Genomic DNA, 14,541 nt, shown 5'->3' with positions numbered 1-14,541 from the left:
TTATCAGAGATGCAGCAATTATTTTGGATGAATAAGACAGCTTTCTTCTTATCTTCAACATCAAGAGCAGATAAAAATATTTGTTATTTTTAAAACAAAGTATGGGAACACATTTTGACAGCATTCCTTTAAACAAAAAACAAAACCAAACCAAACCCCATCACCGGGAATAGCTGTGTTGACCGGTGAAAATCTCTTACCATCAGTAGCTGTTATCCACAAGACAAAGTTCTTAAGCTCATTGACTCCTAATGGGATTACTCTTTTTAAACTGATTTGTCCTGTGGATGTATCCAATCCAAAGTATCCATCTTCATTGCCACCAGCTAAGACAAAGCTTATCTCTCCATTTATACCATCATCCGGATCATCGGCGGCAACCTGAAGAAAAAAAAATAACAGCTCAAGAAACTAGAGTAAAGTTATTAAGTAACACAGAATTGCTTATTCTTGCATGTAGTTTGCAGAGAAAACAATTCAGGTAGCAGTTAATTAGGAATTAGTTGTGGGGTTTTTTTCCTCTCATTTATAGCAAGTAATAGGTCTGGATAACTTTATATTTATAAAAATCAGCTAAATATAGCCACAGTAAAATTTTGTTATACCTTTGACTGACTGTCTACTTCCTATACAATTCCTAGGTTAAACCTCAGTAAGAACATTCTCTCTTCGATGCACACGTAATATCATTCCAGCAGCGAGAGTGAAATCCTGCCCCTGCGTAACTCGTGGGAATGACACAAAATTTGTATCTCAGAAAGCTTGTTTCATAGTAAATTACAAAGTCACTGGAATTAGAATGTTCAAGACATTACATCAGGATCCATTAAATCAGTACATCTGGGTATGAATCACTATATATCTCACCTCCTGAAGCGATTTTTTTATCTTGGTTTCCTGTTTTATTTGGTTAACTGGTTTACTATCTTATAGAAAGTATATTGTATCTAAAAATTATCCACAATGCTTCAGCATTCAGTAGCCTTTCAAAAATGTTTACAATTATTTCTATTTCTGGATTCTAACAACATTCAGTTTTTGTTAAACACCTTACAACAACTAAATCCAAGAATCTTATTTTCTGTCTTATGTTTGTAGAATTCAGGATGGTGCACAGCATTTAAGATCAAGAATAAAAATCCTTTATCATTTGTTCCCTGACCTGGGATAGCATTAGAGCATCCAGGATGCCGTGATTACTAGAATATCTACAGGTATAAGCTTTTATATGAGAGGTGGTGCGTTTCTGAACTAAGAGGAGTTCAAAAAAGATTCCCTATTCAAGAGGACCATTACACAAGTTCAAGCAAGGACTCATGCATACGTTCAACTTATAAAAACATCATTTTTGCTTAGTACTTCTAGTACCTGAAGAATGGACATTCCTGCAGTCATGTTGGTGAAAATATCTCGTTTATATGGTGTGCCTCTAAAGGTTGGGTTGTTGTCATTTTCATCCAGCAACAATATGTTGATTGTAGAGTTTGCCTCTTTGTGAGGCGACAAATGATCTCTAGCAGTGACCTTTAAAAACGATGAAGTAAAATTATTGTTTTGTTTAAATGTATGCTCTGTAAGTAGTAAGAAGAATGGACGACAATTACAAGCTGAGCAAACTGCATCATTAGTGGTATTTCCCTCCAGATAGCTCTAATGAGAAAGTCTGGATTTGATTCTTCAAAGAAGCTGCTGATCCATATGAGAGTCAGATTCTTGCCAGGACAGACCAGGTAACACCTGGTTGCCTTGGGTTGCTTTAGAAAGGAGTAGGCTTATTTTTAATACCTTTAGGTGAATGGATGGTATTCTCTCCCTATCCAAGAGCTTGGAGTTCCTCACAGTTAGGATCCCAGTTGGACTTAGCTGGAAGGGACTGTCAGCTGGAGTGAGACTGAGTATTCCCTGGAAGCCACCCTGCAAAGAGTAATAATATTTGTTACTAAACAGGGCAATCACTGAGCTAGTCCCTCAGGATGCTTTCTTCTTATTTTCCAGGTGGACAGCATTTAATTTTCTTGTTTAATTGAGGTTACAGTTCTAAAAAAGAGGGAGAGGAGCAAACAACATGGAAGAAATCTATCATGCAGGCTGAGGGTAACTTGCAGCTTTGTGTCCATTTTGCACTTCTGCACTTTCATATTTAGGACCTTATGCAAACCAGAGGAGTTTCGGAGACAACCAAAATTTGTTTTTTGGCTGCAGTACTCTACTCCTTGAAGAAGTGAAATTAAGTGTGTTTTGCTTAAGCATATTTAGGTGGTCAGAAAAAAATAAATCTCTAGCACCTGTATAACGCAAATGCATTTTATTTCAGAAATGCAGTATTTGTAGCAACCATGACGACATTGTCATTTTACCTCATCTTCGTCAGTAGCTGTTACTTGAAGAACTTCCATCCCATTTGGGGAATTTTCTGGAACTGAGACATTGTAAGTTGATTGTGACAATACTGGAGGATTGTCATTCACATCTTCAATAGTAACCAGAACTACTGCATCAGCTGTTTTCAAAGTATTGTCTTGCTGATTTGCCTAGAAAACAGAGTTGATAGCTGTAAATTCCATACCCTGATAACAGTGAGCTGTTCCAGCTTAACACAAGGACATGACATGACTGCATGTATTCAATGGATGAAATTTTCCTTTATTTTGCGTCTTAAATGGCAGGATGGAGCCTTGTTACCAACTGGGCTTTAACATTACTATGAGAAATACTATTAACAGCAACATGGTTTCAGGTATTATTTTATGAAACTGAGACTCAGTATTAACACACTGAACTCTAAAACAATCCCTACCTGAATGCCTACAACAAGATAAGAACATTTTTCTCTGTCAACTGCAGTCTTTACTTCCAACACTCCAGTGTCTGTGTTGATTGAAAAGGTGTTGCTATAGGCCGACGGTTTCACTGAAAAGCAACAAATTACAATGGCTTAATGAGAATGAACCAGGACAGTAAGTCTGATCTGTCCTTTTTAGGACTGTTATCTTCTCACCCACAGCAAAAATGAGCAGACATGCTCTGCATAAAATGCTTTTTTTCCAGACACTCTGTCCCCCACACAATTCTTAGAAAATTCACTTGCACTTCAAGGGTCTCAAATTAAGCAACTCATAAGCTTTTAGCAATTCGCTCAGGAGGAAAAGCTCCTGATGGAATTGATCTCTCTAGATGGTCCTGAATGGAAATCCCTTGATCAAATGGAAGCCTCTAAACTGACTTACACTTTGAATCTGTAATTGTTTATTGGAGGAAGGTTAAGAACATATAAACATTTTTAAAATAGTTAGACCCTGCTATCGTGACTGAAATTAAGCCAATTTAGCTCACTGTAGTGAAGATGTACACAGTTAAGATGTCTGACTGTACACTGCACTTCATTATCATACCTTTCAGTAATACAGACATCATAAATTACTGTGTGAACATCTAGAAGAAAATCAAGGCTCTTACCTAGTTTGATGCTGTAAAATACTTTTTCATTTATACCTGTGTCGCCATCTTTAGCTAATATCTTCTCTGGGAGAATAGCGAGAGGACCCAACTAGAAAACACATATTAACTTGGTTAACTTGAGAAAATACGCATAAACTTTAATTTGTTCATTAAGTCACAATTTTGATTAAAGAAACATGTATTTAATCACTGGGATCCAGAAAAAATTCTCTCTCTGCCATGCATGCTTTACAGAAGAAAATGACTACCATAATATTTGATGGATACATTGTGTTTGAGAAACACCAGACTATGAAGCAGTAGTCACTGATGGAATTCATGTTAAGAACACTGAATGTTTCAGTTCCATTCCTCTCCTGGAAAACAATATGCAAGTCTACAGTGCAGCCCTAATAAAAACAGCCATTTATTTAAAAGAAGACATTTTAGAAGATCTGAAATTATTCCTTTCAGACAATTAAACATGAACTTCTAACAAAGGAACGCCAAAGGTATAATAGCAAAAGCATATATGGTTTAAAATATGCTAACATGAAGGCAATGAAAAAGAAATAGGGATAATAAAGAAGGTAATTAACTATCTTAATTTTAGTGGATTACTCTAGTAATACTGTACTGTGATTTTTTTTTGTCAAAACATATAGAAGCATGAGTTAAACGAATACATTCCACCCAGAAATTTCCACCCTATATAGCAAAAAATATTACAATATAGTATAAACCACAGTTTACTGATCAAATTCTTATTTTGCTTATCTGATTGTAATGAAGTATGAAGGAATTACACTATTAAAAATGGAATCCAGGCAGCTAACTCCAGGACTGATGGGCAGTCAATTGCCCTTCCAAGTTTACAGTAAAAGCCCTGTTACAACACCTGTTTAGTTCTTTTTTCTTTTTTTTTTTTCCCCCCTCCAAACACAAAAGAATCTGTTTCTGTAGCAGCAAGTTTTATGCTTCATGTAATACACAGCCTGTTTACCTGGTCCTTGGAGGCCCACAGTGATAACTTTACAATTCACCGGTTAGCACAAAACAAAGCAGCCCTCCATCTTAAGCTGCTCAATGATGAAGAATACTTGAAAGAAAAGCACTGTGCAGAGGAATAACCTATTTACATTTCAGCATTCAGTGAAAAGCTTTTACCTGGTTTTCACTGATGTTTCCGTTGTACACTGATTGACTGAAGTAGGGGTTCATCGTATCATAATCTTGTACAGTAATTACTAACGATGCAGTATCACTGTTGTTTCCAAATTTTTCCTACATCCCAAGAGAAGGAAGAAAATAAGAAAGATTGTAATGAAAGCACCATTTCTCAGAGGAAAATATAGCAGAATATAATAATATGTTCTTTGTAGTGTCTAAGCATTTTCAACCTGAGAACTCTCACCGTGTCAGAATTTTCTAATTCTAGAAATCCAGTTCTAGGAAAAACATATTAAAACATATTTGTTCTTAATTATTGATTTTATATCAGGCAGGTATTACCCAGTAGCACACAGAATGTAGCAACAGTACATTTGCTGCATGTGTACTATTTGCTAGATACCACAATAAGTATGGCAAAATTACTTCTTCTTAGTTCTAAAAGGAATTGAAGGGTATATATATTCAAATCTCAAAAAAGATACAGAAAAAGACTGCAGGTGGTCAACTGCAGCAAAAATAGATAGATTTGCCAGAATGAATCAGTGAAAATATTTATTCTCCACTATTGTAATATATATGTACAATATACATACTTAAAGAAATACACACAGAAAGAAACTTGGGCTGGTATTTGAGGGAAGTCTTAAACAGTGGCTCAAATATTAAGAATGTGCTACTTCGTCCACAGTATGAGCCAAGATGCAGGCACAACTTTTGGCTTGGGAACTTCCTAAGTTTTAAATTTGTAGAAACTGGGATGTTACAGCAAAAGAAGTATCATTGTGTATCAACTATCATGGTTCTCATTATTTTAATTTATATCATACCTTTGCTTGGACTGTTAAATTGAAAACACTGATCTTGTTGTAATCCAATGTTTTGTTCACCATGACATTTCCATCTCCTTCCCTTATGTAAAAGTAATCAGAGTTTGGACCCTATTAAATGAATAAATCACATATTTTACATGATTAACAATGAAATACATTTTCGTTTCTCTTGGCACCTTTATTATTGGACTAATTTTCATAAAGGACCAGGAACCTCTTGAACACCACCACTGGAAAGGAAAATGCTGACTCTCTTCACCACATTCTATTGCCCCTTCCATCAGTGCCGTTAGATTTTCTGTCTGATTTATCTCATCCTATGGTCAATAACTAAAGCAGATCAGATGAACGGCATCAGCTTCCCTTCACCAGCTATAAAAGGAGCAGAGACAGCAAGCTCAGATGTGAAGATCTCCACTGCAGATACCTAAAGTTAGTTGAAATAATCTTCAGGTGGCTTACGTATACACCTCAGCAGGACCGGAGATCAACAGCAAGTGAAATACAAACTTTAAAGAGAGGGGAAACTGTTTCACTCCTGCTTCTAAAAAGGACCACTGAGTTTCTTAGCTGTAGCTGAAAAGTGCCACAAAACATTAACAAATGTTAAGAAACAAGATTCAGGGCTCACTGCATGCTGGGCTGATCCTGTGGTATAAGTTCTAATTTTAAACAGTCTTTCTGACACTAGGTTTTTACAGATTTGTAATCTTAACTGCACAGTGCAAGACAGCATACCCAGATCAGGTCCCAAGCTATATATCATATGAAATGTAGACTGGTGTTCACAGTCTCTGACAAACAAAGGGCACTCACCCAAAGACTGTAAGTAATGAGGCTCCAATAAGATGAAAAATCTTTATCCTGAGCTTCCACTTTTATAACCGTGAAATTTATTGCAGATACCTAGAGGAAATAAAGATCATCAAATGCTCAGTTACAAGCCCCTTCCTAACTTCCAGCAGGAAAGCTGTACCATCTCTGTAGCATATGCAAATTACTTCAAATTTCCGTTTTACGTCAGATAGCTGAATGTTTCTTCTTCACTCCACGCCTCCAGCTATACACACAGCCCAGCCATTCTTTTGCACACTCAGGGGAAGGTGTAGAAAAGTCCCAATAAGACTGCATGTAATGGTCAAATACCAGTGTGGTCACGTTAGAACCTCATATGTTTTGGCCCCAAAAAGTAATTTAAAAATATCACAAGAAAAAATATTAACATTTGCCATAACCCACCTCTGATACTGAAGCGTTATAGTGAACTTGTAGAAATTTTGGAGAATTGTCATTTACGTCTTCTAAGGTTAAGTCCCGTGCATTCTCTACCTCACTAGTCTTCATATTGGAAGCAAAAGACACGTTAGAAATGACAGCGGTGAGGTAGCAGCATACTGCTAACATTTAATTTCATCATATAAAATGAGACCTTCAGAGACACTCCTTCAGTTCTAAAAACTGTAATGACAGTGTTAGACTACCGTTTCTAATAATGGTGTAGAAAGTTTGTGAAAATATTTTAAAATTAACTTCTTAAAATTTACCTTAGGTTTTCTGTGAACAAAAACATTCATTCCAATTGGAACATTTAAACAAATATATCTTCTACAAGGTGCTTCTTAACTACCTGCACCATATCTTTAAATGAAATACTGTTTTAGAAAATAGTAATTTACATTAAACTTAGATAAAAGAATACCCTTGATAAAACATGCCTTTTACTTACCGTTCCAATCCTTTGGCAAACAACAGCATAAAAGAGGTGGTCACTCTAAAAATCAACAAACAAGGAAATAAATAATATTATCTATTAACTCCTAGTATGATTGTCAAAGAATGTTTCTGTCCAAATTACACAAAACAACTTCTAGTACTTGAATCCTGAGGTGTGACATACTAAGTTGATAGTGAACTGTTCATCTGATTCAGTTACAGGAGCATACTTCAGCTGTTTTTATCATTTCAATATGTTGTACCAAAAACATACTGCTTATACTATATAGCAAAGTGATTACAGATTATTAATTATAAAGTTTATTCATCTACTGCTAGTATCCACCAACCCAGATCCCACCATCCATGTGCCTGACTGTACTCCCCAAAAGAAAAATTAACAGAGAATGGGAAGCCTAAAAAGTGTTTTAAGCTGTGCCCCGGTTTGAGCGACACGGGACTAATTTCTCTTCTAAAACTTGGGAAAACTGCACTTTCAAAAGACTCTAGTGTCTGAATTTGTGAAAATATTTACTTTATAGCCAGCTACGGTATGTGGGTTTCAAGGTCTCAGTGTTTTTGAGCTCGCCAGGTGCAGGGATGAGGAGGAGCGAGACCCAGGCACTTGGCTCACGCTGGCCAACAGGGTTATTTCATACCATGAACATCACAGTCATATAAATTAGAAAGTTTGCTGCGAAGTGTCTCTGTTCCTTGACGGCTGCCATCCTGAGAACTTCTTGCCCCGATGCTGGACCCCTGAGCCCTTTCCTTCCTCCCAAAGCCATAGCGCTCACAGTGTCCGACATTTGCTGTCCACTGCTGGGAGGGCACAGCTTCCTACTGATGTAATCGGCTAAGTATAATCCTTGTATATTTTATATTGGTATTGGCATCAATAATGGTTTTTTAGTATTATTAATGTTACTTATTTAGTCTTATCCTATTAAATCTATTTATATTTCAACCCTCAGGTTTCCTTGTTTTTCCCCAATTCCCCTTCCCGGGTGGGGAGGGGTCATCAGGTGATAGAACAATTGTCTAAACAACCATAAATTATTGTGGGTTTCTCAAAACATAACCAAATGAGAAATGCAAATGTAAAAGTTGCAAATACATTTTCATCAATTACAAGTCTTGATTGTAACAGTATTTTTTTAAAATATGTATGGTTCAATTCTCTCAAGTACCAAGTACACTGCTACTCTGAAATAGTACTTGTATTAAAAATACCTCCACTTGCTCTGCAGAACTACACCATTTTTATATTCAGAGGCAACTTCAGCCAGAAAAAAACATTAATATTGCTCCAGAGATTCCTGGAAGGCCTACAGAGCAAGAATGGCCTAGGAAGAAGGACCGATCCTTCTGTGCATCAACCAACAGAAGTCAATGGATCTATTCATGTGTGAAGTTGAACACTTGGATAAATATTCATATGATTAAGGATTGCCTTCTACCAAATTATGTTCGATCAATCTCACTTTGACGAAATAATTCATGTTATTGAGAGATGACTTTTAAGAAAAGTGACACCTGTCATAACTGCATATTTACAGCTTTCATTACAAGTGACAATACATTATTAGGAAAGAACCTGTCTGACTGTCAGATGCCAGATAAGTTTACAGTGATAGGAAACTGAAGACATTTAACAGATGTTACTAAGAGGTAGATACCGAAGTCTATGCTGCTCTTTATGATAAGTCACTTTTTTGGAATACCAACCTGTATCATGAGAGAGTGAACAATTAAAATTTATGTGTTAGTGCTACTTTTTTTTTCACCTGTCAAGAAAACCTTTATATCTAGGTTTTAAATGCAGTGAAAAGAATACCTCAATAGACTCAACATCCAGTGGCTTAAGAGTTCTCACTGTTGCATTTTTAGATCCAGAATTATATACTAGCTCCACAAATGCTAAGTGTTCGGTGAACACGTATTCTTTTAATTTCAAATTAACATTGGGCGGGATATCTGTAATCCATTCTATAACACCTGTAAGAGAAAGCGTAATAAATTAGATTGCTTTATGGAAAAGAAATCCATAGATTCATTTCATATGTGTTGCCAACTAGATTACTGGTTACCTTTGTTTTTTTCAGCTAAACGATGAGATCTGTTTACGTGCCCTTAAGTACCACGCACAAGTGTATTCATACATTTTTAAAACCACACAAACCCACTTTTCACAATATATTCACACTCTGTAACAGTATGTCCAGAATTAAAAAGTTTGGCATAATTTATACCTGAATTTCCACCATTTTCTGGAAATAGCTTTATGCTGCAAAACTTTTTTCACATTTAGTGTGAAAACGTAATCAAAGTGTAATCAAAATCAGGGAATGTAATCAGAAATAGTAAGAAGCTAGTCAGGGCTGTATGAGACAAGTTTCAGTATTTTCCAAACATAAGGACATTCCATATCTCTTAGCTGAATCTACCAAGTAGGTATAATCCAGTGTGAATCTGGATTCAGGCTTGTGGTTGTTTAAATTCTGACTTTGGTACAGAATGGTAAGTATACGGCCCTTCCTTTAATCTGTTCCTGTATGTACAGAACACTGAAAGACTTAACAATGCAACCTTTGAATCAATTTGAACATGATTTGCTACAACCATGCATTTAGGAACTATGGATATATAATACTGGAACTTGTTATTTGTAATTATCATTCATATTACGCTCACTATCATTTCAGTAGTGAGCGTATTACTTCCTTGGCTAAACACCAAATTTGTGTTTGAATGTGCATTTGACATGTATCCTCAAACCATACAGCGTGGTGCTACTGGCAATTTTCTTAAATAGATTGAAGTTACCTTACTCACATTATCAAGATACTTGTGTTTATGAAATAGTATTCATCTTCTCATGGAACACATTATCTGGATTGCAAACCCATAATCCTCTCTCCCCTCCAAAATCTTTCCTGAACATCCCAAATATTTTCCATGACCTTCAGGAAACTTGCTAGCTGTATTTCTTTCTTAGTCCATCATTTTTGTGCTCCATCGCTACTAATTCAGGCTAGTAAACCGGAAACTTGCTAGCTGTATTTCTTTCTTACTTTTTGTGCTCCATCGCTACCAATTCAGGCTAGTAAACCCTTTCTGTAACAGCTGCATCTCCAATCTCCACATGCAGACTCTTGGTCTTGGTGTCTAAGTGCCTAAAGGAAGGGAACCTTGCCTTCTTCCAACAGCAGGGAGTGTCTGGAATGCAGCCCAAAGGTACTGGACTATAACTGCGTGTAAGGAGAAAGTCCAGTCACACTGCAGTATGTACAGAACAACTGGGCTGTGTCTCAGCGGTACAGCGTTGTGTGGTATCACGCTATTGTGTGCAGCATTGAACCGTTGGAAGAAAACATTCTAGGAAAGCAAAATCTGTCTTTGCCTGCTGATATTTGGATAATCCTCCATCCAGAGCTGGCTACATTCAGACAAGAGGTATCAAGCAGCTGCCTAGGAAATAGTATTCCGTCCAGTGGAGACGGCCTAACAAAAAGGAAGTGCTTGGAAAAACTGAAGCTGGTTGTTCCTCTTGCTTATTCATTACAGATAGGTCAGCAGGTAAACTCACATGACATGCACAAAGGGCCAGACTTATTGCTAGCAGCTTAAAAATTAAATTGAGAGAAATCAGGGTGAAAGGTAATTCTTTCCTTTCTATCTCCATGTAAGAGTCAGACACAGTGGCTATACCCTTAGAGCTTTGAAAGAAATGTTTCAACAGTGGCTGGAAAAAAAACCCACTGCTCTGTATCATACCTGTTTTCTGTATCTTACTGAAAGTCAGAAGCAAGGAAGATTACCTGTGGACAGTCAGCATGGGCCTGGCACACGCTTCCATGAGATCCTAAGGGTTATGACATATCCTGAAGGGAACGTTTTGGCCATAACCTAACACTTTACCTTGTGAGATCGCTGTATGTCCATTAGGCAAATCAAATCCTGACTGCGGGGCTGCTTCTAGCAGACAGTGTAGTCACAGCCAACAGCCTGTTACCTAACAACAGTAACCTCTCTGGTTAGTGGCAGGAGGAAAGGAGGATGGAGTTATCCTCTGTGCTGCATTTGAAGGTAAATACAAAAAACCCAGAAAAAGTACTGTCTACTGTTCTGCACTGTGCTCTCTTGCAGTCACTGCACTTCCCCCAGTGTGGGATTTTTTTCTCCAAGGCACAGTCACACTTGGCCAGCTAGGCTAAGGAAGCATAGAAAATGTGGCGATAAATTAATGTTAACCCTATCAGGTTGCACAAGTTAAATAATCATCAGAATAATACAGAGTGTGCTACACTAACAAAGAAAACGAGAATAGAAAACGCAAATGCATTGCGTGGCCAGCATTGATCCTGTAATTCCCTGTACTGCAAGCCTGCTTGTTCCTCTGCACCCAATCTGCTCTCCCTACTGTGCCAACAAAACAAAAAATTGGCTTTTAGAGAGGCTCCAGTCTAGAGCAGAGCTCCGGAAGCAGAGCAGGGCTGCAGTGGCAGTGGTTCCTTCTGGTATAGGGGAAGGAAGAGATCAGCTCTCGTGGGCTGATGTGACGTGGCGAACTGTAAACATAACTTTTTCTGTACTTGTTCCCTTTCCCTTTGCCTGCTCTGTCTATTCACACAGCGAGATCCTTGGATCAGGGAATTTTGGGGTTTATATTTATTTATTCTACTAAGCAGTACATGCCACGTAGGCAGCTGCTGCATCCAGGCATGAAGACTATTGTAAATCAATTAAAAATACAGGTTCGTTATAAAATACACTGACTACATGAAGCATTAAAGTACTATGTGCATTAGGGAGAAAATCAGGCAATTCTAAGACAGAATCATGATTTTACCTGTATATTCATCCGAAAAGCCTGACAGCATGAGTGGTTTGGGTGTTGTGTCACAATTTATACTTGTGGTTTCTAAAAAGAAAAGGAAAAGTCATGTACAAACAACACAGAGGGACTAATTCCAGAAATAGTACAAGGTAAAAAAATCTTATGCTGTATAAAACCAGATGCACATATTAGCTCAAATTAAGCTGAAAGGCATTTATCATGGTGGCACCTTAACATAATTTTCAGGGTTTAAAACAAGACAGCATTCCATGGAGTAGGTTAACATTGGTTTCTTAGACCACATCTATCCTTGCCCAAAAAAATTCTGCAACGAAGGACTTCGCAACTTCAAAAGCAGCTATCAAAAAAAGGCATGAGAAGATGTCTAGCTACAGAATTCTCCCTTCCTTCGTACCCTGACCAGACTGAAACTTGGGCTTTATTACCTGACAGTAATGAATCACTGTTGATTAATTTCATGCTGAAACATTTGCGGAAATCATAACCGAAACTACTTTTGTACCCTGGCCTTACAAATCTTTTCTACTCCCAAGAAAAGTGTAAACACAAAGCTATTTACCACTGAAATGCTAGAAAGAATCCAGAAGATTAGGGCAAGGGCACAGTGACCAATTTACCTGAAATTTATTCTCCTTAAAATTTTATAACAATTGGTACTTTTGAAGTACACTTTTTTTTTTTTTTTTTTTTTTTTTACTGTGAAGGGGCTTTCATGAGTCATTTATTGTACTTCAGTGACCTCTCTCTACAATTTCTCTGTGTGATAGAAAGCAACAGATTTTTATCCTAGATCTGCAAACTATACAAACAGAAATCCACCAGATTTTTTCCTCCTTCCATGACCAGAACTACTTAGCAAAGCTGCCGCAGTACAATCTATGCTCTTACGGGTACCTGTGCAACTTCTGTGGTCTTATTTGGGTTTGCACCAATACTAAGACTCTTCTCCTCACCGTATTTACCGTATATGCAAAGTGATAGTTGTTAAAAGGCGTAGTGGGCTATTTTTGCCTGGCCACCTTCATATTTGCACCACTCTATAGGATCTCATTTATAAGTAAGCAGTGGACAAATTTCTACACAAGTGACTAAACAAAACCTTAGAGAATACTTCTACAGTCAGCAGCTGCTGGTTATGGGTCTAATTCGCTGCCTCCACCTCTGAGTATTCAAAAGCCTGCTTTGGAAAGCAGGACTCTGGACTACTGAAAAAGATCAAAAAACTAAGCCTGGAAGTGCCTGGAACGTTATGTCACAGTTGAGTAAAGGAAATTCAATAATTGAGTAAAAACTCTTTTTGCTTTTTTCCCCCCAAAGAAAAAAATTCCCTCTGCCATTCCTGGCGATCCTCTGGAGCTATCAGAAACAAAGGATTTTCAGTTGTCAAGATTCTCTAGGAAGGCTGAAGGACCAAAATTATATTAAGACCTCAGGTTCAGGCATGCAGACACCGTTTCTACTCCCAGATTCAGCTAATGGATGGCAGAGTTTTCACTTTCTGGAAAACCCTCTCCATAATACACCAAAGAACTTTTAATGGGGTTCGTATCACTACAATAAATACCACATGTAAAAATGGTAACTACTCCAATCTAATTTAGCATAATAACAGCAGCAATGAATTCAACCAATCCTAACTGCAAAAATATACACCCTCAGACTCAGCTTCAGCCTAGATATTTTATTGAATGTCCGCTACAGATACAAAATAACCAAACCTGAAAAAGCTCAAAGAGAACTTATAAAAACCCACTGTACATAAAAGAGCGGTGATTTTCCTCTTGTGATCACTGAGCCCCTGAAAACCCACAGACCACTTCCAAGGGCACCAAGAAGATAGCTTGTTTAAATGTTGTTATTTTATCAGTCGATAGATCAATGTATTTTAAACTTCTAGGATTGTGGTTTATGTGAAATGAATAAAATAAAATTTATTACATTTCAATAAAAGCAGGAACAGACTCACAAGCATTTAAAAAAAATAACACTACTTACTTTGTGCATCAAGAGAGATGAACATAACCCAACCGATCAAGGCAAAAATCAGAGATCTAGAAAGCGCCATGAGCACTGCAGAAAAAAATATCCTCTAAAGGCAAAAACGGATGGTTGCTTCTCATCTACAATATTTGTAAAGAATCAGTTCATTTGCCATATCATAAGTTGGTTGCTATCTTGACAAATGCTTCAGCGAGAGCAAGGCAAAAGACTGGAATAAGCGTGAGAGCAACCCACAACCTATATAACATGCTTATCATTTTCAGCTTGTGAGATCAAAGTCCCTTTGGGGCAATAAAAATAAACCAGCGAGGAAATACCATTTTTTGTGTTACAGCACAAAGTCTATTTTATTTTAATATTCAATATAGACACAAGAATAAAAAAATTAGGAAGATGTTCTGACCAATATGAGACTGGGAAAGAAAACTAAATAGGGTGTCAAAAGGCAAAGGGACCAGCATTGCCTCTTTTGATCTCAGAACGATGGCAGAGTATCTTCTCATAACTCTGATCCACAAGGAATAA

At 37.3% G+C, this 14,541-nt stretch overlaps 1 protein-coding gene across 1 annotated transcript in view; it reads right to left on the bottom strand.

Annotated features, from left to right (window-relative positions):
- LOC104287379 (protocadherin Fat 4-like) overlaps nucleotides 1–14,080 on the bottom strand; it is a 45,074-nt gene extending 30,994 nt beyond the window's left edge. The window contains exons 1-13 of the mRNA XM_009886077.1: nucleotides 14,011–14,080; nucleotides 12,007–12,078; nucleotides 8,992–9,152; nucleotides 7,168–7,212; nucleotides 6,258–6,347; nucleotides 5,439–5,549; nucleotides 4,606–4,722; nucleotides 3,457–3,547; nucleotides 2,798–2,910; nucleotides 2,358–2,531; nucleotides 1,786–1,914; nucleotides 1,369–1,524; nucleotides 201–381 (exon numbers count right to left, since the gene is read on the bottom strand). Of these exons, the coding sequence (XP_009884379.1) occupies nucleotides 201–381; nucleotides 1,369–1,524; nucleotides 1,786–1,914; nucleotides 2,358–2,531; nucleotides 2,798–2,910; nucleotides 3,457–3,547; nucleotides 4,606–4,722; nucleotides 5,439–5,549; nucleotides 6,258–6,347; nucleotides 7,168–7,212; nucleotides 8,992–9,152; nucleotides 12,007–12,078; nucleotides 14,011–14,080 (1,510 nt within the window). The remainder of the gene's footprint in view (nucleotides 1–200; nucleotides 382–1,368; nucleotides 1,525–1,785; nucleotides 1,915–2,357; nucleotides 2,532–2,797; nucleotides 2,911–3,456; nucleotides 3,548–4,605; nucleotides 4,723–5,438; nucleotides 5,550–6,257; nucleotides 6,348–7,167; nucleotides 7,213–8,991; nucleotides 9,153–12,006; nucleotides 12,079–14,010) is intronic.
- Nucleotides 14,081–14,541: the final 461 nt, after the last annotated feature.

The sequence above is a fragment of the Charadrius vociferus genome, unplaced genomic scaffold (assembly GCF_000708025.1).
Source record: "Charadrius vociferus isolate BGI_N301 unplaced genomic scaffold, ASM70802v2 scaffold455, whole genome shotgun sequence".
Classification (NCBI taxonomy): Eukaryota; Metazoa; Chordata; class Aves; order Charadriiformes; family Charadriidae; genus Charadrius; species Charadrius vociferus.
The sequence above is the reverse complement of the archived record's forward strand: the minus strand, read 5'-3'. Positions and strand labels throughout refer to the sequence as shown.